At 43.5% G+C, this 21823-nt stretch overlaps 1 protein-coding gene across 1 annotated transcript in view; it reads right to left on the bottom strand.

The window, feature by feature from the left end:
• The window catches only part of MON2 (MON2 homolog, regulator of endosome-to-Golgi trafficking), a 775721-nt gene that overhangs the window by 497266 nt on the left and 256632 nt on the right, over positions 1-21823 (bottom strand). Inside the window, 1 exon segment of the mRNA XM_069229077.1 lies at positions 9359-9591. Within this exon segment, the coding sequence (XP_069085178.1) occupies positions 9359-9591 (233 nt within the window).

The following is a 21823-nucleotide window of genomic DNA, read 5'->3' as shown; positions in this document are numbered from 1 at the left end:
AGCCCAGCAGGGCATACGATGGAACTAGAAAAGCCTTAGATTCCAAAGCCAACCGGGGGAGTGAGTGTGGCCTAGAGCCTCATCATTATTGCCTGATTAAACATGCCAGTTGCCTGAACAGACACACCAAACCAGGCGGGATCAGAGTCTGAAGATGATGTCAAGGAGAGAGCCTAAAAGACTAGCTGCCCCACAGACGAAAGCAGATAGTGGGAACGCCTTTCAACTGAATAGGTGAAAAGGGGTTAGGGGACGATACCTTAACCAACAAGATGATTCCTCGAATTACCTCCGGGATGCAGAATGAGATCTAGATTGATGTTGACTCTCTGTCTCACCCAGTGCATCACAAAGCACAATATTCATCCACCAAGAACATGGAGATGATGGTCCAAAGTACAATGCGACAACAATGGCTCAGATCTGGAGTCCACAGGTTGAAGACACCAGAATGGTGACAGACTGAAAGGGAGCTTGGGCAGCCAGAAAAAGAAGCACAGCACAGCACAGGAAAGTTTTCAGAAAGAAAACCACTTTAGAGTACAGCGCATCAGACCTATGTCGAAAGACGCAAGAAAACTGATGTCAGAGCACAGGCTAGTGCCATATGGTGCTCCAAGTTGACAAATCCAGGGAAGTGTAAGAGCCATGGTGCCACCTGAGGGAGCAGAAACATTCTGTATCTTTCAGGTGCATGACAAGATTAATGAGGAGAGGAATCCAGTTGGTCTACCATATTCTTAGGAAAACAAGTAAGAGTGCAGTTATATTGATTCATGCTAGATAACAACATGCCAAAAATCGGAGGAATCTTTTGAAGGGAAATGGACAAAAGGGAAAATGGCCTGAAGCAAGCATGTATTATAAAATGTACAACTGGTGAATGAGTTCACATGAGGTGTAAAGATAGGATTACTACTGAGGATAACACCAAGGCAGCAAACTTTCTGCCCTGGTGAAGTCAGCGGGTCTGGCTAGAGAAGGAGAGAGGCAAGGGACCAACAGGGCTTCCAAGCAAGATTTCTGAATTCTGACTAATTAATCCAACTGGTGCATCCAATTCTAGACTTGCTTCAAGTAGTTTGCAACCTGATGCTGAACCCCCGTTTTGTCTTCCATTTTGAGAAAGCTTTGTACAGCCAGTGTTGTAGGTGGGTCAGTGTTGTGAATGGCTCTTCTGTTGGGGTTTGTGTACTGCTTCCATACAGTAACACAAAGGGCGCTAATGTGTGGACAGGTTAGGCCATCATGGCAGGATGACAAAGGAACTGTACCCAGCCGTACAAAGGGCTTTGCCTCCTGCACATATCAAGGAACCAGACACCAAGCCTTTTGTCAACCCTACACAGTTGGGAGTCTTGACAGGGGAAGGAGAAGAACTTTCCCAAACCAGATGTGGGTGTAGGACCACATAAAGGCTGACATCAAGTAAAATATTGGACCAACAAAGCCATTCTTCAGAACACTCCTGGACCTGTGGAAGTTAGAGGACTGCCTAGCTACTGAGGACCGCCTTGCTCTCTGAAAAGAAAGACTGGACCTGTTTACCTTCATCCCAGGCTTACTTCCTGTGTGAGCTTTAGGGACACAACAAGCTTCATTGGCCTCCCCGCAACTGCCCAGCTGACCTGTTGCAGCTGCAACTGCACCTGCAAGAGCTCTATTTGCCTCTGCTGGAGTGAGTCCCTGATCAACAAGAGCTGACTCCCCAGATCCTGGACCCTTGGCTGACATCAAAGTATACCGCTCCTCGAGAAAAGGTGAAAACCCTGAGGTCTGGGCTTCTCTCTACCACATAAGGGCCCAATCTTGGCAAGTCTCGGCCACCTGTGACCACCCTGAACTCAAAGCTGCGGTGAGACTTACTCTTCATGCTACAGCAACCATCAGCACCTACCAGCAATGCGAGAGGCACACTTTGCACTACAGCAATGACAGGCTCATGCTGTCCTCCAAAGCGTAGCTACAGTAACGACTGTCTGCGACGTCTGACAGGTTCTTTGTGCTACAGTGACTGAAGCTTGTGATGCCTGACCAGCTCTTCACACTACAGCAACAACTATCCGCAACGCTCCACCTGCTCCTCACAGCATCCTCCAACGCAAACTGAACTCTTTGCACTGGACTTAGAAGATAACTCTCCAGCAGGACTAATCTGGTCCCTGTACCTGACCCATGCTCCACTGAGGTCGGCCTGAACTTGTAACTTTCTTTCAGCCCAATGTGACTTGATGATCGCACAAGTCTCTCAGTGCTTTTAAGTGCTATTTTCTCTGCAAACTTTAAAATTGAATAACTCTGGCTCTACTGACTGGATTTTTTGTTGTTCTGTTATTTTTTTATTACAAAATACTATATTTTTCAAAATTGGTTTGAGGATTTTTATTGTTTTGTATTTTTACTTTATTACTCTGTGTGTTGTATAAATAATTTACACGTGGTCCCTAAGTGGAGCCTGACTGCTTTGTGACAAGCTAACAAATGGTTAAACTCAGGTTAGTTAATCCTAATAATGATTGTGGTTTTTATCTGAGTGGGTCTTCCACCCCTCTCAACTAATAAAACCAATTTCTTACAAGCAGAAAGGTATGGATATATGACATTATACACTTCACCATTGTCACCTGCTGTTAGGATCTAGCCTCTAATGCTTGGGATGGTGGTACTTGTGCCATGCTAGTAGAGACAATCTAACTGGAAGTTACCCAGAAAGCAAGTGGTTTGAAGATGGATTGGGGCCCAGGAAGGTGTCTTTAGCTGGAAAAGAGTGATATAGGCATGTTTTAATTTTTTGAGGAATATCATCAGGGAAAATTAAGACAGTGCAGATGACTGTGGATGGAGCAAATACTTTTGTTTGAAGGAGGACAAGATCTTAGTAGTGTCTGACTCTACTACAGGGGTAAAGTTGTTAAATGATGGTGAAGGTCTGCAGATGGGAGGAATGAAAGACATAGTGGAGGTAGATTTACTATGTGTTTCCGAGTGTGGTAATTTTATTTGCGAAGAAGGACATTCATGGTGTTACCACAAAGATTTTTGGTGGAAGAGATTAGGAAGGGGTGCAGCCAGTTTTATATGCATTCTCAAATCAATTCTCTGCTTCTTTGAAAAATAAGCTTGAACATGAGCTTTTCTGGTCATTATGCAGGCAGTTTTGATACTGCATGCAAGAGGCCTACAAGGTCAGTCATTTTCTCTCAAGGGCCCTTGTCCTGCATTTTGAAGAGAGAGAGTTTTCATTAACAAGTTGCTGTTTTTTGCTACTATGTTTAAAGTTTTCCATGTAGAGAGCTGGTTAGGCACAGGTGGTCTAGAACAATCAACTTTAAGCATGACAAGGACAGAGGTGCTTGACTGTATTCTGGTGTTCTTGGTTGCTCTGCATCATTAATATGTAGATGCTGCGCTAATGACCAATTTACTTACCTTCGGTAACAAATTATCTGGTAAAGACATATTCTAGTTACAGATTCCACACATTAGAATTTTCCCCAGGAGTGAGATGGGATCTGGGGATTTTTCTGCAAGCAGTAGCCTTGTGCACTGTCAAGTGGTGTTGGTCGACTCCACATGCATTGTTGGCATCGTGTTCGCTCTGATGACATCGCAGGGCCAGCATGCTGATGTCAGGTTTTTTTTCACAACTTTCTATGCCAGTATTGTGGAGCCATGAAGAACACTGATATTGGAGCACCAGAACTAGGGCCCTGAAAAGGGAGTCTCTGTCCCTAGAAATCAGTTCTTAAGAGAGGAGGATGGGTGGGTCAGTAAGTAATCTGCAACTAGATTATGTCTCTACCAGAAAATTTGTTACCAAAGGTAAGTAACTTGTTCATCTGATAGAGATTTCTAGTTACAGATTCCTTACCTCAAAACAGATTCCCAGCAATACCATCCTCTGCGGTGGGCTGCGAACCAAGATCAGACTTAAAAGTCCTGCAGGAACGAACTCCCAAAGTAGCCGTCTCTGCTGACCTGACTGTCCAGGCAGTACGCTTTGTGTGCCTGTGCAGAGAACCCGACTTTGCTTCCTGGCAGATGTCCAGAACGGAACTCAACATGCCAAAGCTGTGGTTGCAGCAGTTGCTTTGGTGGTTGCTTCTTTGCCAAAGTGTTGCACACCATGATGCAGATGATAACCCATCGAGAGATGGCCCGCTTCTGCACCACCCGTTCTTTCATCGCACCCACATAACCTTCAAAGAGTTGATCATCCACCCGGAAAACTTTTGTATGATTGGGATAGAACGTCTACCCTCTTCATGAGCAGAACGTGGGAGTGCATAAAAAGTAGACAAAGTGATGGATTGGCCTACATGAAAGGGCATGACCACTTTAAGGAGGAAAGAGGCCCTGGTACGAAGCACCACATTGTCAGGATGGACAGATAGAGAAGGTGGCTTCAAAGAAAGAGCTTGGAGCTCATTTACTCTGCGTGCGGAGGTGATAGCAATAAGGAAAGCGTTTTTCAGTGTAAGGAGCCACAAGGGACAATTATGTAGTGGCTCAAAAGGAACACACATACGGTGTGAAAGTACCAAGTTCAAATCCCACCACGCCATTATGAACGGAGTAGGTGGGAACATGTAAGTGAGTCCCTTAATAAACCTCCCAACACTGGGAGATCTGAACAAGAATGGTTGATCTGGCAGTCTCGGGATGGCAGACAGGTAGTCTTTAAGGGTGCCCTAAGCGAGCCCTGCTGGGCAACAGAGAGGATAAACCGCAGAACCTCAGACAGAGGTGCAAAAACGGAATCAACAGATATGTTGGTACGGCATGCCCCAAATTAGCTCCAACGACAAGTGTATACTGTTTTGGTGAAGGGATGCCTGGCTGACAAGATAACATTGAGACTTCAGGCTGAAGGCTGAAAGCTGTCAACTGCTGCTGCTTAATATCCACGCAAGTGGGCGAAGAAAGGACAGGTTCAGGTGGAGAAACGTCCCCTGCTGCTGCGACAGAAGATACTCCCGAAGGGGCAGTCTGATGAGAGGATCAATGGCCATGCTTACTCCAGAGCCATAAGAATGACTAGGGCCTAGCCGTTCTTGATCTTCACAACTCTGGGCAGAAGTGGTATTGGCTGTAAGGTGTAAAGGAGGCTTGATTTCCACTCAAGATGAAAAGCGTCGCCCAAACAAACAGCTGATATTGCGTATTCTCTGCGAAGGTGAACAGATCTAACCAAGGCTCTCCCCACTGCTGAAAGAGACCTTGTGCAACGTCCAGATAGAGACGCCATTTGTGATCAAGCATGCCTCGACGGCTGAGTTCTGCTGCTCTGGAATTGAGAGCCCTCCAGATGTTGAACCACAAGAGATATGCCCTGACAATCCAGCAATGTCTGAGGTCCAGAGCCTTTTGACAAAGGTTCCACGACCCCACTCCGCCCTGCTTGTTGCAGTACAGCATGAAGGTGATGTTGCCTGTGAACACCTGCACTACTTTCCCTTGGAGAGAGGGAAGGAATGCGTTCAATGCAATCGCCCTGAGCTCCAGAAGATTGACGTGGAGCCTGGACTCTGCTGGAGACCAGATGCCTCTGATCTCCGCCTCCCCTGGGTGGCCGCCCCATCCTAGTAGGGACGCATTTGTCACTACTGTGAGATTTGGCTAGGGATGGGAGAGTGATCTGCCTTTGACCCAATCGCGATTCGAAAGCCACCACTGCAGGTCTTGCGCAGGTCTTGCCAAGATCTGGACCACGTCAGAGAGGGTCCCCTGTTGAAGCGCCCACTGGAACTTCAGGTCCCACTGCAGACCCCACATATGCCATCTTGCATGTGTCACTAGCAGGATGCAGGAAGCCATGACACCCAGCAGCCACAGAGTCATTCTCACTGAAACCCATAATAGAGGCCGAAACATCAGTATCATAGCCTGAATATCCTAGACTCGCTTTTCGGCAGGAGAAGCCTGAAACTGCTCTGTGTCCAGAACAGCCTTGATAAAAAGGGAGCGTCTGAAAGGGAGTCAGATGTGACTTCTGTATGTTTATAGTAAACCACAGCGTAGGCGAGGTTCGCCGTAGTCTGGAGTGGGGGACGACAACCTGGGGCGAGCCCCCCTTCAACAGCCAGTCGTCGAGGTAGGGGAAGACTGAAACCCCTAGCCGGCGCAGATGAGCTGCAACCAGCGCCATCACTTTTGTGAACATCCGAGGGGAGCTGGTAAGGCCAAAGGGAGCACGGTAAACTGAAAGTGCTTGTGACCTACCATGAATTGCAAGTAACATCTGTGAGCCGGCAGGACAGGAATGTGAAAGTAGGAGTCCTGCAAGTCCAACGCTACCATCCAGTCTCCAAGGTCCAGGGCAGATAGGACCTGAGCCAGAGTGAGCATTTTGAACTTCTCCTTTCTGAGGAAGAGATTGAGGGACCGGAGGTCTCGAGGATAGGGCGGAGGCCCTTGACCTATTTGGTCACCAGAAAGTAGCAAGAATAAAAACCACAACCTACTTCTGGCACAGGGACCCTCTCTATGGCTCCCTTGGTCAACAGAGCCATAACTTCCTCGCGGAGAAGTGACAGGTGATCCTCCATCATCCTATTGGAGGAAGTTGGCATGGCTGTAGGGAGTAGCCCCTTGGGACTATTTGAAAAACCCACCTGTCTGTCGTGATGGATTCCCAGTGGGGCAGGTGATGGCAGATCGTCCACCCAACTGGTCCAGGATGCAGCAACGGACTAGGAAGGTTTGGAGGCTGCAGCAGAGGCGGTGGTGGACTGGGCAGACCGCTGGCTCCCTGATCCACAAGCACATGGAGCCCACATCAGCGGGCATGCAGAGGCCGTGCAGCATGCATGTCACTGTGGGTGGAGGGGAACAGACGCAGTTGGGTGCCCCTTCAGTAACCACGATAGTGGTGAAAAGTGGACTGTCGGGGGGCGAGGAGCAGCAATGAGGCCAGGGGACAGAGCAGTAGCCCAGGATTCCTTAAAGTGCTTGAGCTCAGAGTCCGCTTTGTCTCCGAAGAGACGGGTGCCATTGAAGGACATGTCCATAAGTAACTGTTGGATATCCTCTGAAAAGCCAGATGTCCTCAACCAGGCGTAGCGCTGTACTGTTGACGCAACCGATCTGCCTAGTGAGTCAGTCATGTCCAGCCCACAACGTATAGTGAACTTGGCTGCATCCCTCCAGTCAGCAACAGCTTGGGAAAGAATGGCCCGGGCCTCCTCCGGGACCAGCGGCAGCACCTGTGTGACCATATCCAACAGGGTCTGGAAATAGCGACCCAAAAGGCATGTGGTGTTCACAGACCGCAATGCAACACTGGAGAAAGACAACATTTTCTTCCCAAGTTGATCCAGTCTCTTTCATTGCCTATTCAGGGGGGTGCGGATGGAAATGTGCCAGATGAAGAAGTAGCCTGGATGACAAGGCTCTCAGGGTGTTGGGTTAGGAATTTAGGGTCGTTCGGTGGAGGCCGATGGCGGTGGGCAATTGTCCTGCTAACAGGAGCCTCTTTGCTGGGTTTGGACCAGGTACCCAGAAGGACATCAGTGATGGCTTCATTAAAATGTTAGAGGGGTTATGAGGTGGAAGTCCCAGGATGAAGTACCTCAGTCAGGAGGTTAGTCCTGACTGCCACAGAGGCAGCTCAAGGCTGAGGACCTCTGTTGCCATTCTCACCACCATAGAATACGACGCTCCCTCCTCCGTAGTCACAGTAGGGGGAGAAAGCATGCCAGAGTCAGGAGAGGTATCCATTCTATTAGCTTCGCTCAATTTCTATGCCCAGTCCATTTAAGGGTCTTCCAGCTGGAATTCTAAAGGGTCCAGCGACCCCGCTGCACTTTCCCCATACCCATAAGAATAAGGCTCAGGATCCAACCTGGGGAATGTAGGCCCTGTATTAAATGGAACTGGCATCGAGCGATGTCGGTCCACCTCCGGGTCAGAGTCAGATATAAGTACAGGTTCAACTTTGATCGTGGACCCCACCGACATCGGAAGCGTTGATGTCTTTGCAGCACCTGGGGAGTTTGCATTGGCATGACTGGCGTCTGCACGGATCTGACAACAGATCCCAAGGGGCCCTCCAGTGCTGGGCTGAAGCCGCCAGCACAGACCCCAAAGGGGCCCCCTCTGACCTAACTGGGCCCAAGGCTTTGAGGGAGGTCAGTCTGCCCAAATATGAGGTGCATGGCCTAACAGAAATCTTTGTGTTGGGAAGGGGTGGCTCCATCTCCCGGAAACTCTGGGAGGCACAGAGTCGCCCAGAAAGAGACTCCGAAGACGGAGGCCTTAAGCGTCGACTCTCTTCCCGTGTCGCATCGTCCGAGCGACGGGCGAAGTCAAAGAATGTTTGTTCTTCTTCAACGACTTCTTCTTCTGACCCAAATGTCCTGAGGACTTCAAGTAGGATGAATAAGAGTGGTGATGGCCCCGATAGCAGTCTTGTGACTTTCCTCTCGATCGAGACCAAGAGCAACGTAGAGTCGAGCGCTGGGCCGCCATGAGCTTTAGGGACCGCTCCTTCAAGGCCTTGGGGTTCATGGCCATGTCGTGGTAGCGCTTCAGACACCACAAGCACATGAAGTGCGGGTCTATCACCGACATCATGCAGTGACAGGAGTCATATGGCTTGACACTGGTCTTACATGATATCCTCGACGCACCAAAAAAGTGTCCAAAAAAAAAAACCTCAACAAAACAGTCAAAGTCAGTCAAAAAACAGAGGATAGATCTCTCCAGATCTGTGCGCAGGCTGGAGTGGAAATAAAAGAACTGACTTCAGTGTGTCGGGTATCACTTATATAGGTCCCGCGTTGTCAACACAGCAAACACAATACCAACGAACGTGCATAGTCGACCACCACCACATGATGGCACACAAGGGTACTACTCAAAGAAATATCTCCAGATCTAGTGTGACGCCTGGTGGAAATTCTAAGGTAAAGAATCTGCCACTAGAAGTGTCTATCATATTCACAGTTATGTAGGTACATTTCGAGGTATCTGATGACACAGCATGTTTGAGGCCACACTTGATTGTGAAAGGTGGCGAAGTAGGGTAAGACCATGAGCATGTAGGCCAGTCATGAAACCAGATTGACTCCATCTTGCTTAGATCATGTAAAAACTATGCTACAGCACAGGCACAAGCTTTAAGGTTTAATAAACCATATGTACCACTCGTGTCGAAGAATACTTCTAATGTCACCCCTTAATCACGCACTTTTCCAGTTCCAAATCTCTTCCTGATCCCTTTGTGCACTGTAAACAGTTAGACCCCAGAAAGAGGCAAGATAGTTTATCAAAAGCTAAATTACATGTAGAAGCCCATCTGCTCCTCTTAATCGTCTTATAAATTTGCTGCCATGTATGTAACAATATGTCCATTTACCTGGATCCTTTTCAGTTTGGTCAGATCTTGACTGCAGGTCCTGTTGATCTGAAGACTGCGTTTGTGACTGGGTTTCATCTGAAGAGGTTTGGCTGTCAGTTTCACACTGCACAATCTCTTCTTCAATCATAGTAGTAATACCCCTTACAAGGTCCAGCAAACAATGGAATGCCACTGACATGGCATATCCTTCAGGAATTGTGGGTGGTTCAACCTTGTCCAGCATTTCAAGACTACAATATTACAATATTAAAGACAAAGGAAACTGTTACTATTCAAATATTCAATTTAAATGAAAACACAACAGACAGATGACATTTGGGTTTCAAAAGTGCACTTAACGAAAACAGCATTTTTTTATTTCACTTTATATGAACAGCTTCTTGAGGAACTCATGATTTAGGCACAAGGAAGCAAACACAGGTCACAGCAACAACTATCAAACAAAAACTGTAAACCAATCACCAAACTGAACTATCATAGACCCATGAGCACCATCTCACAACAGTTTATTTTCTGCATTTGACCTTAAAAAGAGACGTTCTCTGTGGGAAAACAGCATTTTGCCTAATACTTCATGCGACAACCAGGACAGTATGTACTTTTGCATTTTAACCATTAGCTCAGGTTTATATACTGAGGTCTTTAACACCGGGGATTTGGTCAAGTAGCTCGGACCATAGCCTCAATGGCACAGTAATTTGAAGTATAGTCAGTAAGGCAATGTTTTGCATTTGACTGTATTTTGTCACTTTATCTAGAAAAAGAACATGCATTTCTTTTTCAGGAAATAAATTATAATGTCATCCAGCTTATATAACACATACATCTTACTCTTTGCGGCTCTCTGCAAGGCATATATTTGTTAAGTATATTGTTTTAGTGGTAAGCCTGTATGTTACTGAATGTGCTCTGTAGAGAATATTAGTTCTAAGTTCTGATTGTGACAGCTTATTCAGTTTACTGAATGGTGCCTGCCTGGATGGTTGGGCTATGTGTGAGCAGTGATGAGTGAAGCATTCACTTTATCTAAAGTCTGCCTTTGTAAAGACAAAGTAAAGTGTGATGCATGTTCCCGTGTAGATTCCCGTCAGCTCCTCAAACTGACATAAGGACCAAAGAGTGGAAACTAGCAGGTAAACAGAGATTGCATTTGTAGCATAGAACTTCGGGTGGACCCAGAAATGGCTCCAGTATGAAAGATAAATGTATGAAAAATATACAGAGGAGTTTTGGCTGAGATAACAGCTTCAAGATATTTGTACATGAGGTGAAATGCCACGATCCAACTAGCTAAGTAAGGTACCATCCACTAGGTACTGTGCAATCTACCAGGTATGTACCATCTACAAGTTAAGTACCATCTACAAGGTACTGTAGCAAAAATTTATCCTGTTCCTGGAGAGCATCTCCTAGATACGTTTTGTATCCAATGTGGAGCTACAAGCCACAGCTGTGCATGAACCTTTAGCCATGCTCAATCTTAAAGTGAATCATGGATGAAGCATGTAATTTAAGCATGAGTTGAACAGACGGATGTTGGGACAACAGCATCTCAGGTCAAACAAAACAAGAAGTGCAAGGACGGCTGCAGACAAGTCAACATAGTAGCATGAAAACATAGGGAAGATATCAGTGATGCAACATTGTTGCAGAGTGTCCATTAGGCACCCATCCATTGTGGTCTGTACTTCTGCCTGATTAGTGAACATCACATGCAAAGTGTTGAGGGGATGGGCAGTTGTAGCACAGTGTATGTTATTGCCGTCATGGAGGCAAATAACTTGATACCTGCTTCTCCAGCACCTCCAGGCAAGCTGTGGAGGTGGAGCACAGGGACTCTAATCCCCACGGTTTCTCCATCTGAAAGTGAAACCTGAGAAGACAATAGGAGAAGTGTTCAGTGGATTAGAGGACCAGATCATAGTTGAAACAGAAGGTGTCTGTGGGCACGCAGATCCCTCTTTATTTCTAGAAAATCACGAGAGATGTTAAGAAAAATAAACACAAAGGTAAGATATGTTTTTCCATAGCCGGTGAGCTAGAAATTCAGACAGAGAAAGAACAGCCAGACTATATCCCCGCAGGTCCTATATGACGGGGCCTAACCAGATACTTGCGGCGTAACTTAGAATCAAGCATAAAGTGACAGATAATAGTCAATCAAAAGGCCAGACTACAAACTTGACAAGCTGACGAAATGGACATGGACAAATAAATTAAAGAATTGGAATTTTAGCAATAGAGGAACAGCAAGGAGATAATGCAGTGGCAGTCCCTACAGTAGAAAGCAGAATTACTAGGAAGATGACTGTACTCCTTTGTAGATCAAATGCAGTTTTAATTGTAATCATCAAATCAAAGTTATTTGGGTACACCAGGGTATCGCCCTCTGATCGTGGGCATGAATGAGAAATGATTTAGTTGCACTCCCCCCGGTCGCGAGTAACGTCCCCTGTATGCACGCCACCAGAAGGGTCAATCTTGGTCCAGAAGATTGCACCCAGTTCTTGTACAATTCCTCCAATGTATAATCAATGTTTCACATAAAAGTTCACAATAGGAGTTTTATTTGTTCTTTTGTCAGTGTATAACCATCCTCTTTCCTGGGTATATAGGGCCAGGTGTATCATTTATCTGGATAGCGATTACATAATTGCGATTTTCTACGAATCGCAATTAGGTAATCGCTAGTTGAATGTATGAAACTCCAGAAGTTTCATTTAGCGATTTCCAATGGCTCGCAAATCGACCTACCTCATTAATATTCATGAGGAAAGGTCGCAATTTGTGACCCACTGTTCACAGGGATGGTGAGCTGCTGGGCTTAGCAGACCACCATGTCTGTAATTGCATTTTAAATGCAGTCCGTTTTCCTTAAAAGGAAAACGAGATGCGGTTAATAAAGAAAAATGAAAAGTTTTCTTTTCGTTTTTTTTAAGAACAGGCAGTGGCGCTGTACATTTGTAGAGCCATACAAATTATGCAAATCACAAGCTAGGATCTCTGGGTAGTTTCAGGTTTAGTTAGAGAGCTGCCATATTCATGAAGAGCAAGTACAACACCAACAACTCTCTACATCTACTTACCACCAATGCCTATTTTTCTAGCAGAATGTGTAAGCACTGGATTAGCACAGTGCTGTCCACACTGAATTAAAAAAGTGACAACGCTTTTGCTTTTTTGCAGCAAAGTGTTTAAGCCCAGGATTATAAAATATCCCTGCAGACCTGAAAAATGGCAAAGGCCTGTCATCATTTCAGACACAATATTAAAGCTATGGACTGGTAAAATACCACCCAAGCCAACTTGGTATAAGTATTAGTAAAAGCAGCACCTGACATTTGTTTCACTCTTATTACAGCTTCTGAGAGAAGCAAACCATTTTGTCAAAATCTACTGTTGCAGAAGTCATTCCTTTTTTATATAGTTTTTTGTCAATGTTGATGAATGCCACATTTAAGCACTCTTCATTTATGTAGGATAACAACATGTAATAAATGAAGTGGTAATTGTGCGCTTCTTACATAACGTCTTCAAATAATAGAGCGCACAGTAAAAAAGAAGGCAATTTTTTTGTGTTTCATTAATGTCAAATTTTATTTAAATCAATTTGACATAATTTTTGTTGGGATACAATATACAACTGATAACATGCCCCATGACTCCATTAACAGTTCAGGAATATACAAACGCCTTAAAGTTATTTTCTAATACCACTGATTTTTAAATAGACTTGTAAAGTTCTTTAAGTGTATTGAGAAAATGGAGCTACCAATCCTTAGATGCCCAAGTCTTCTCATTTCTTCAATGAAATTGTTACAGTCCTCACTTGAACGCAATAAACAGACTACTGTTTCAGCAACTACATTTCTGGTAACATTTTGTCCAGAAGTGTGTGTTAGAAATAAATAAAATACAACTCATTTTGAACTCTCTATTCAGATTTTGATTGTTCCCATTTTATGGGATTAACTGATGGTAAAAGTAAATTCACAAACTGAAGTTGCCAATGGTTTCAAGGAAGTTTCAGACTTTTTGTTACTTAGCATTTTCAAGTCTGGGTGGCTTTGCTTTTGTGAAAGGATCCAATTGTAAAAGATCTCCTAGAACAATAACATGATTTCACATCAAATAATGTTATCATATTCTGCTTAACATTACTTATGGCATTCTTCAATGAACCATAGTTCATATTAAATTTGAACTCGGGTTTACCCTGCAATTAGTATTTTCATTTTACTGAGTTTCACATGTCAAATATGGTGTCATGGTCCACTGGTAACATAAGCAAGAAATGTAAAATCACATGTAAAATATTGCTACTCCAGTTGGCAGTGTTACAAAATAAGAGATTGCAGAGTAAGTAACGGTATGAATAAAAGCGGGTTATACTTTAGGAAGGAAAATTCTGCATGTGGCACCTTGGCCGCTAATGTACAATACTTGTTTTTTTTAACATGAACTTACTTTTTCATCATGTACTCCATGATACTTTGTCAGGAATTTCCTAAAATTGCCAATTTATGTGGAAGGAGGTTGAAGTTATGTAGTACTAAAACCTGCTTCTGCTGAAATTAACTCCACTGCATCTCCTTCCACTTTGCAACTTTTGTTTTATGTTGCATAATAAACATACCTAATCATATAAGATGCCCACTACCTTCAGGAATATTTTTTATTAACTCACCTACTAATAGTTCTTGCTGTATTTCAGCATTTAATATATTTTAATGTGTTAGCAAAATAAAGCAAGGTGACTTTTATTTTCACAGCTTCAAAGCTAACTGATGTTATTTTAAGTTGTCTGGCGATCTGTTTTCATCTCTCCTAGGTATAACAAGTTGGAATAAGGTGAAATAATAATTTATTGCTGCATCTGGACAGCTCAGGTTTTAATGACAGTTAAGAATTGGTTTACAAAGTGTACCAAGCTTCCATCATAACATTTTACACCATATTACTTATTGTTTTCATCCAATGCTACATTTAGTTGGTAAACTGTTAAATAATGGCTTTCAAGGTAGGTGAGCATTCGAGATAGTATGAGTCAATTAATTACTTTTCAAGATGTCGTAACACTTTGGGTTGAAACATGTTATGGTGAAATACCCTTTTATTTCTTGAAATTGGATCAAAACTTAACCAGAAAATATTTATCCTTTTTTTTTTTTTTTTTCAAATAATGGACTTTATGTAAGGTGATCTAGTGTTACACAGGCTCTGCACTCTTTATGGATAAGCATTATGAGACCTAAAATACAGGTTTTGACTTTGCCCTTCAGAAATATCCCATAAATCATGCTTTTAATTATTTTCTAACCGTAACAGAACTAGTTACTACAGTACAGTTTTCTGGCACAAACTGAACATCAGCAGTAGCATTTCATACATTGATAATAATGGCATCGTAATGACTGATTTATTTGGAGTCTTCTTCGTTCTCAAGGCAGTTATTTGTCCCTTTCTTGATTCTACTCCTGGAATAATAATATTATTTTTTCTTGAAAAACATTTGTCAGCAGTTTGTGGGGCACCCTTGCTGCTGAAACGGTGGTTGAAGTAAATATTTCTACCTTTCTTTGGGATGTCAAGTCACATACCTGTTGATAAATGCCAAAATTGAATAATTGTAATCTACTCCAAAATGAAGTTGGTTTTCAAATCATGCTCCTCAGGATCAATGTTCTTTCGAGGGCTGTCTCTTTCAAGTGGATCTTTGTTTGGGGATAGCACTGGGCACGATTCCAAAATACTCCACTAGACAACCATGGAAATGTAGTGGGAGCGGCCCCTGTGGGTATGGGCCTGAACTCTCCCTAACCCTTGAGCACAACAGTCTATTTGCTACCCTGGGCTGAAAGAAAAGAGGGTAGTTATCCCTAATCTGTCCCCTACACCGGGGATGGGAGGGAAGAAAGCCAAGTAGAGACCAGGGAAGTAGGTGAAAAACAGAAAAGCTGAGGAGAGACAGCTGTTGTCTCTCACCCCCAGGCACAACGGTCTTTCTGCCTCTCCCAGCAGCAGATAGGGATGTTTAACCCCAATCTGCCACACACTGGGGGGCAGAAAGCCTACTTGACACTAGGTGAGCAGGTAGGAAAAAAGTAGTGGGGGAGGCCCATGTGCTTCCCCTTGCCCCTGTGTGCAACAGCCTTTCTCACCCCGTTGCAGATTCAGGGAGTTTATCTCCAAAGCTGAATAGACACCGGAGATAAAGTAGGTTAAAAAGAGGAAGGTGGGGCGGCTTGGTCAGGCATCAGGCTGTGCCTTCACTGCAGAACAGAACCAATCATCTTTCTGGCAGGAACATGTCAAACTAGTTCCCTGGGTCCCCATTCCACAGAGATTCCTGAACTTCCTGAACTTCCCCTCACAGAATCATGAGAATCATGAGGAAAATGTGTAGGATCCACACTACTCTTGACTCCCCTGGCTAATTAGTTTTCAGTAATGTTTGGGTTTGGTACTTTTCCCTGAGATGCAGCTAAGCCTGTGCTCACATTCCAAAAGTACTCACGTCGCAAAAAGGGTAGTTTTTCAAATTTTATACCTTCACATTGCATTTTGCATTTTGAGGCCTTGCTTGGTGCTGGGCAATGGATCCATCTGCACAAACGCAGTATTGTTTTCACCAGAAGTGTGGGAACACGGAATATAAGAACATTTATTAATACCCATTGTAAATCAGTATGCAGGAAGAAACACATTTTGCAAAATGCCCTCTGAATCACATTATAGTATGGGCAACTCCAAATTCGAAGGTGCAGAAATGCCTACTATTCCTAAAATCAGTATCTTGCTCATATTAAAAAAATTCTTAGGTTTCTTCATACTTATTTTTCATTCATTTGAGTCTACCATTTGAATTGCTGCATGTTATTACCAGATGCACTCGCCAAAATTAAAGACCTTGAGAACTGCTCCCGTCAGGAAAACCTGAGAATATGAGGGCTCCAATCTAGAAGCCTTTGTGAGGGGAATGTTTTACCATTGCTAGGAGGATGACAACAAAAATTGCAGCTATACAGGTTCACTAGGTTGTCTCTAAAAGCCAATAAAAACAGAAGGATATCCTAGCCAAGCTCCATTACTACACATGGAGGCTGTACTAAAGATGCCATGCGATAACGGTGAAATCTAGTCCAAAGAATGCACATACACAATTTATCAGGATATCTCCCAAATTACTCTTCAGCGTCGATTGGACTTCAGGCCAATCACCAAATGCTTCAGGGTAGTTAACATTAGATGCAGACAGAATTATCATTTGGCTTGACCTTTGAAAGGGAGAGGAAGCAATTCCAAGATACATCCAAGTTACAAGCTGTCTGCCTCATGGCTGTCAACCTCCAAACCAGATCCCAAAGAAACAGCATGAAAGGGAGACTATCTAACCAGTCAGCCAGGTCGATGGCTATGAATGTGTGGAGCTGTGCCACCTTCCGGGGTAGCTTGGGGGGGGGTCACGAACAGGGCTGAATCATTAGACTTTACAAGGACATACTGTAAGACTGGAGGGAGACTCTTGCTTTCTGGTGCTTCACTCTCTCTCTCCCTTCCCCTGTTCCTTGACTCTTGGTTGAGGGTTGGGTCAGAGACAGGTCCGTGGTTGTGATATGAGAAGGGACAAAAGAATGCAGACGCTGTTGAAATGGGTATGCTGGTCTCGGTTGGTGCAGAGGAAGGGAGGGGTCAGATTTACTCTCCTAGGTTTAAATACTCAACCCAGTGCAATAGTCTTCTTGGCTGGGGACTGAATCGACTCTAGGAGAGGGGGCTTGTTGCCCTGGATTCTGGGTGGCTTGTAGAAATTATACTCTTCCTTGTTTTTTTTATGTGTTTAGTTTTGGAGTTTACAGTGGTAGTTGGGGGGGGGGGAGCCTTCCCACATGGCTTTAGGGGGGCACAAGAGAATTCATATTACCATTAGATACAATCATGGACAAGCACTTATTGCAAACATGCAAATCAATGATAACTATTGCTACTATGAAATTTAAAGTCCTGAACAACCCACTAAAAAGAGGGGTAATATGGAAAAGCCAGAAAAGCAGCCAGCCTAATGTTCTGTACTTGCAGCAGACTTACTTACAGAGGAAAGATCAGGGCAAGATGATGAACACACCATACCCAACTGCATATTCTTCCTCAGCTTCCACTAAACAATAGAAATCAGAACAAATAAAGCGGATCGCTACTTAATTCTGACACCTTGCACAGCCATCAGATTACCTTTGCTATGGTATATGCCCCAATCCAGTCCTAGATACTTTGTTGCAATTCCTGGATGTGCTGGCTGGGGTGGAGACAGGTAGCACTGTCCTTACAGGTGATGTTAAGGTCTGGGATTCGGTAAAAGACAGAGGATTTGGAAAGTTAGGTCATGCTGGAGCATTCTCAGCTTAGATACTTAACCCAGTGCAATATTATTCTTGCCGGGGACTGCATAAGCTCTAAGGGAGAGGGCTAGTTGCCCTGGATTCTGGGTGACTTGTAGTAATTATACTCTTCCTGATTTGTTTTATGTGTTTAGTTTTGGAGTTCACAGTGGTAGTTGGGGGAGGGGAGTCAGTCCACATGACTTCAGGGGAGCACAAGAGAATTCATGTTATCTTTAGATACAATCACGTACAAGCACTTATTCCAAACAACGCAAATTCATTGTAACTATTGCTAGTATAAACTTTAAAGTCCTAAACAACCCACTAAAGAGAGGGGCAATATGAAAAAGTCAGAAAAGCAGCCAGCCCGATGTTCTGTACTTGCAGCAGACTCACTTACAGAGGGAAGATCAGGGCAAGATGATGAACAGAGTGTACTCAACTTCATATTTGTCCTCAGTTTCCACTAAACAACAGAAATCAAAACAAACAAAGAGGGCCACTCCTTAATTCTAGTGGGCACCTTGCACAACCATCAGGTTACCTTTGCTACAGTATAAATCCCAAATACAGTCCTGGATACTTTGATGCAATTCCTGGATGTGCTCACTGGGGTGGAGACAGGTAGCTGTGTCCTTACAAGGGATGTTAAGGTCTTGGACCCGAAAAAAAGACAAAGAAATTGAGAAGTTGGGTCATGCTGGATCATTCTCCAAAAAACTGAAGAAAGCATTGAATGACTTAGGAATGAGGGATGTGTGGTGCGGACTACACAAAACAGACACAGAATACACCTCCTACTCACTTGTTCATCGCGCATACCCCTGCATAGACAATATTATGTTTAGCAGTTCCCTCTTAGCTAAAGGTACATCAGTGGACATTGCAATTGCTGTGTCAGACCACGCCCCGGTTACTGCACACTGGGATCTGGGTACCAGGGAGCAAGGTACAGGATGGAAGTTTCACCCCTCATTCTTGAGAGATCCAGGTAGATGATGATTTTAGCTGGAATGAGATGATTGAGATCCCATTGGGAAGTCTAGGAAGCCTTCAAAGCAGTGAGAAGTGGTATGTATAGCGCTCTACCAGCTAATTACCAAAACCTCCACAATTTGGAGGTACGACAACTGGAGGAGGAAGTACAGGATCTAGAATGTAGAAAGATCTTGCTGCCCCTCCTTACATACTACACACCAACCTGTTGCAGCCAGGGGTCAGCTTTGTATTCCCTACACAAATAAAGCTTCATCAGCCTTGCTCCATTTAAAGAAGAGGACTTACATCACTAGGGACAAGGTGGGACCACAACTGCCCAGAGTCTCGAGTGTAACCAGGAAAAAGAAAATGTAAAATAAATTCAACCCTAACGGTGGAAGTAACACTAGAGGACACTCAGAAGCTCAATGACTATGGGTAATCTTATTCTCAGTTGTACACAAGAGAAGCCAGTTACAAATCATAGCAGCTGGATTATCTAAAAAGTATTTGTCGCCCCCATGTGACCTATGACCACTGAGACTTTTTGGATCAATCCATACAAGTTGAGGTGGTTAAGGGTCTAATTAAAACTCTGAAACTTAAAAAGGCTTGAGGCCAGGATTTTTTCAAGGTCATGTTCTATGAAACTTTTGCATATAATTTAGCAGAACTTTTTAATTATTGGGCAAGTAAGGGGGCCATAGTGCCTATGATGGGTGAGGTCTCTATTCTGGTAATTTCTAAATCTGGTAAAGACACCAGAAAATGTGCCACCTATTGCACCATAGCGCTTCCTAATATAAACACCATGATTTATACTAAAATCTTGGCCTCCTGCATGAATAAAATATAGCCCTCTCTGACCTACCTGGATCAGAACGGATTTGTACAGGGACAACAAACCCATGACAAGATCAGTACAGCAGTCCACTTGGTTAAAAAAAGCCTCACTCGAATTGTTCTCTCTTTGGATGCGGAAAAGGGCTTCAACAAAGTGCAGTGGCCTTTTCTTCATCTGACTTTACAGCAAATGGAGTTTGGACTCCACTTTTGAATATGGCTTTGTCAATCTATTCTAGACCCACAGCGAGCGTTGCTCTTGATGGCCTCAAGTCGGACAGATTTGGGGTACAGACCAGACAACGGACGTCCCCTTTACTATTACTTGGCATTTTATGAACCCCTTTTCTGTCAAATCCGACAATCCAAGGCCGTCACAGGCATTAGATTTGTCCCTTGTGAATACAAAATCACCCTATATCAGGATCACATATTCTGTATATTGGGGTTCCCATGTGCATCCTTACCAGCAATTACTGATCAACATAAAGCTTCTGAATCAGTCTCAGGCTATAAAAGTAATTATGAGAGGTCATAGGCTCTGAAACGGACTGTCTTGGAAGCCGATGCTCAAGATCTGGAGCAGGTGTTTTCATTTTGATGAGCTGAGAAATGTATCAAGTATTTAGGAGTAAAGATGACTCGATAAAGAAATCCAATACTATCTTTGGTATGGGTGGTGTTACACCCCCCTCCATCTAGACTGGATTTTCTCTAATGAAAACCTAGATGTTGGAGGGGGTGTATTGTCATAGGTGATTCACTGTACATATGGTGGTGAGAACGCGTCCCTTTATAATTTATTATACATCAGGACTCGTTTTAGGCCAATGAATCTTTTGACCCAGTTGAGAGACACCTTAGGACGAGATAGCTAATCAATATATCAATCAATAGGTCAATAATGTAATCAATATTTATCACGACAATACACTTCACTTTAGTCAAAGTCATTAATCAATTCAAGATTCTACCATGAACTTGCAGCCATGAATAACCACACCAGTTTAGTAGAATTTTATAAGTTTTATTCCCTATTAATTACAATCTAAAAGCAGATGCGTTAATCTCAACACCAAGAAACATAATAGCATAGTCACGATATGGCAACTTTGGTAAGATTTCATTAAAGCGAGAATCACAAACAACAGAACATAACAAGGCGTGAACATAGATCAAATTTAGCAGAGTGTCAATAACGCGTCAGTTCAACAAAGCATAGTCTTGGTTGTTTGTCTATTTGCATCATTTTAGTGAACATCTGTCCTAATCACTGATTAGCATTAGCATGTTGGGCTTCATGCAAAACGATTTAGAACACCAATTTGGAAAACATCTAATTATGGTCTCTGTCAAAAATAAGCAGTTGGTACCTAGAAAGGAAAAGCAAACAGACAAATCACAATTGCATTGTCATAATTACCCTCCAAGGTTTAGGTCAGTACACAGGTTCAGTCTTCGTCTTCAGGGCATCAGTCAAATCGCCATCAGTCAGAACTCAGCTCTGGGACAAAAAGGGCACTTCCCTCACAAGGGGGTAAAGTGTAAATGGACAATCTAAGGGCGAGGATGGTTTTAAATAAACCAACAAGTCACCAAACAGAGTGACTAAGTTTCTGGATAAAATCAATAGCATTCCCTACCTAATTCCCAATGACTCCTTGTGACATGGGTTTTTATCCCTTTTCCATTGTACATTCCCCCAAAATTCTATTGGACAATTGTTATACCCCACTATCTTTAACCTATCAGAAAATACATTAGGTCACCTAACCCTTCATCCCATATTATTTTACAAGTCTTTGATTGGTCTCCATAATTGACGTCTTCAGAGGTGGCACGTCCGGTATGATTTCATCTTTCTGTAATTCTTTGCACATCTTTTGGTCAGTAGCTCCATTGTCTTCACCTGTTTGAATGACCTTGTACATTACATTAATCTACACTGTTTCATTTTGTTTTTAACATTTATTCTGTAAGCAAGAAAATGCTATGAGAACGGATCTAACATGGTTACATTCATCTTTTAGTTTGAAGGAAAAAAAAAATAAGGTTGTGTCCTTTTGTGAGTCTGCATACTGCAAGATAGAAAAATACATTTAATATGAGAGCCAAGCAGCTAAACTTCGGCTCATGCTAATTTAAGGCCTATGAAGATTTCAGCACAAATTCAATAACGCAATCACTGGTATAAACTTGTTTAAACAAAATATAAACATTGTAGTCCTCATTATTAGTCTACGTATACATTGGCGGCCAC

Source organism: Pleurodeles waltl, chromosome 4_1, assembly GCF_031143425.1.
Source record: "Pleurodeles waltl isolate 20211129_DDA chromosome 4_1, aPleWal1.hap1.20221129, whole genome shotgun sequence".
In the NCBI taxonomy this organism is placed as follows: Eukaryota; Metazoa; Chordata; class Amphibia; order Caudata; family Salamandridae; genus Pleurodeles; species Pleurodeles waltl.
The sequence above is the reverse complement of the archived record's forward strand: the minus strand, read 5'-3'. Positions and strand labels throughout refer to the sequence as shown.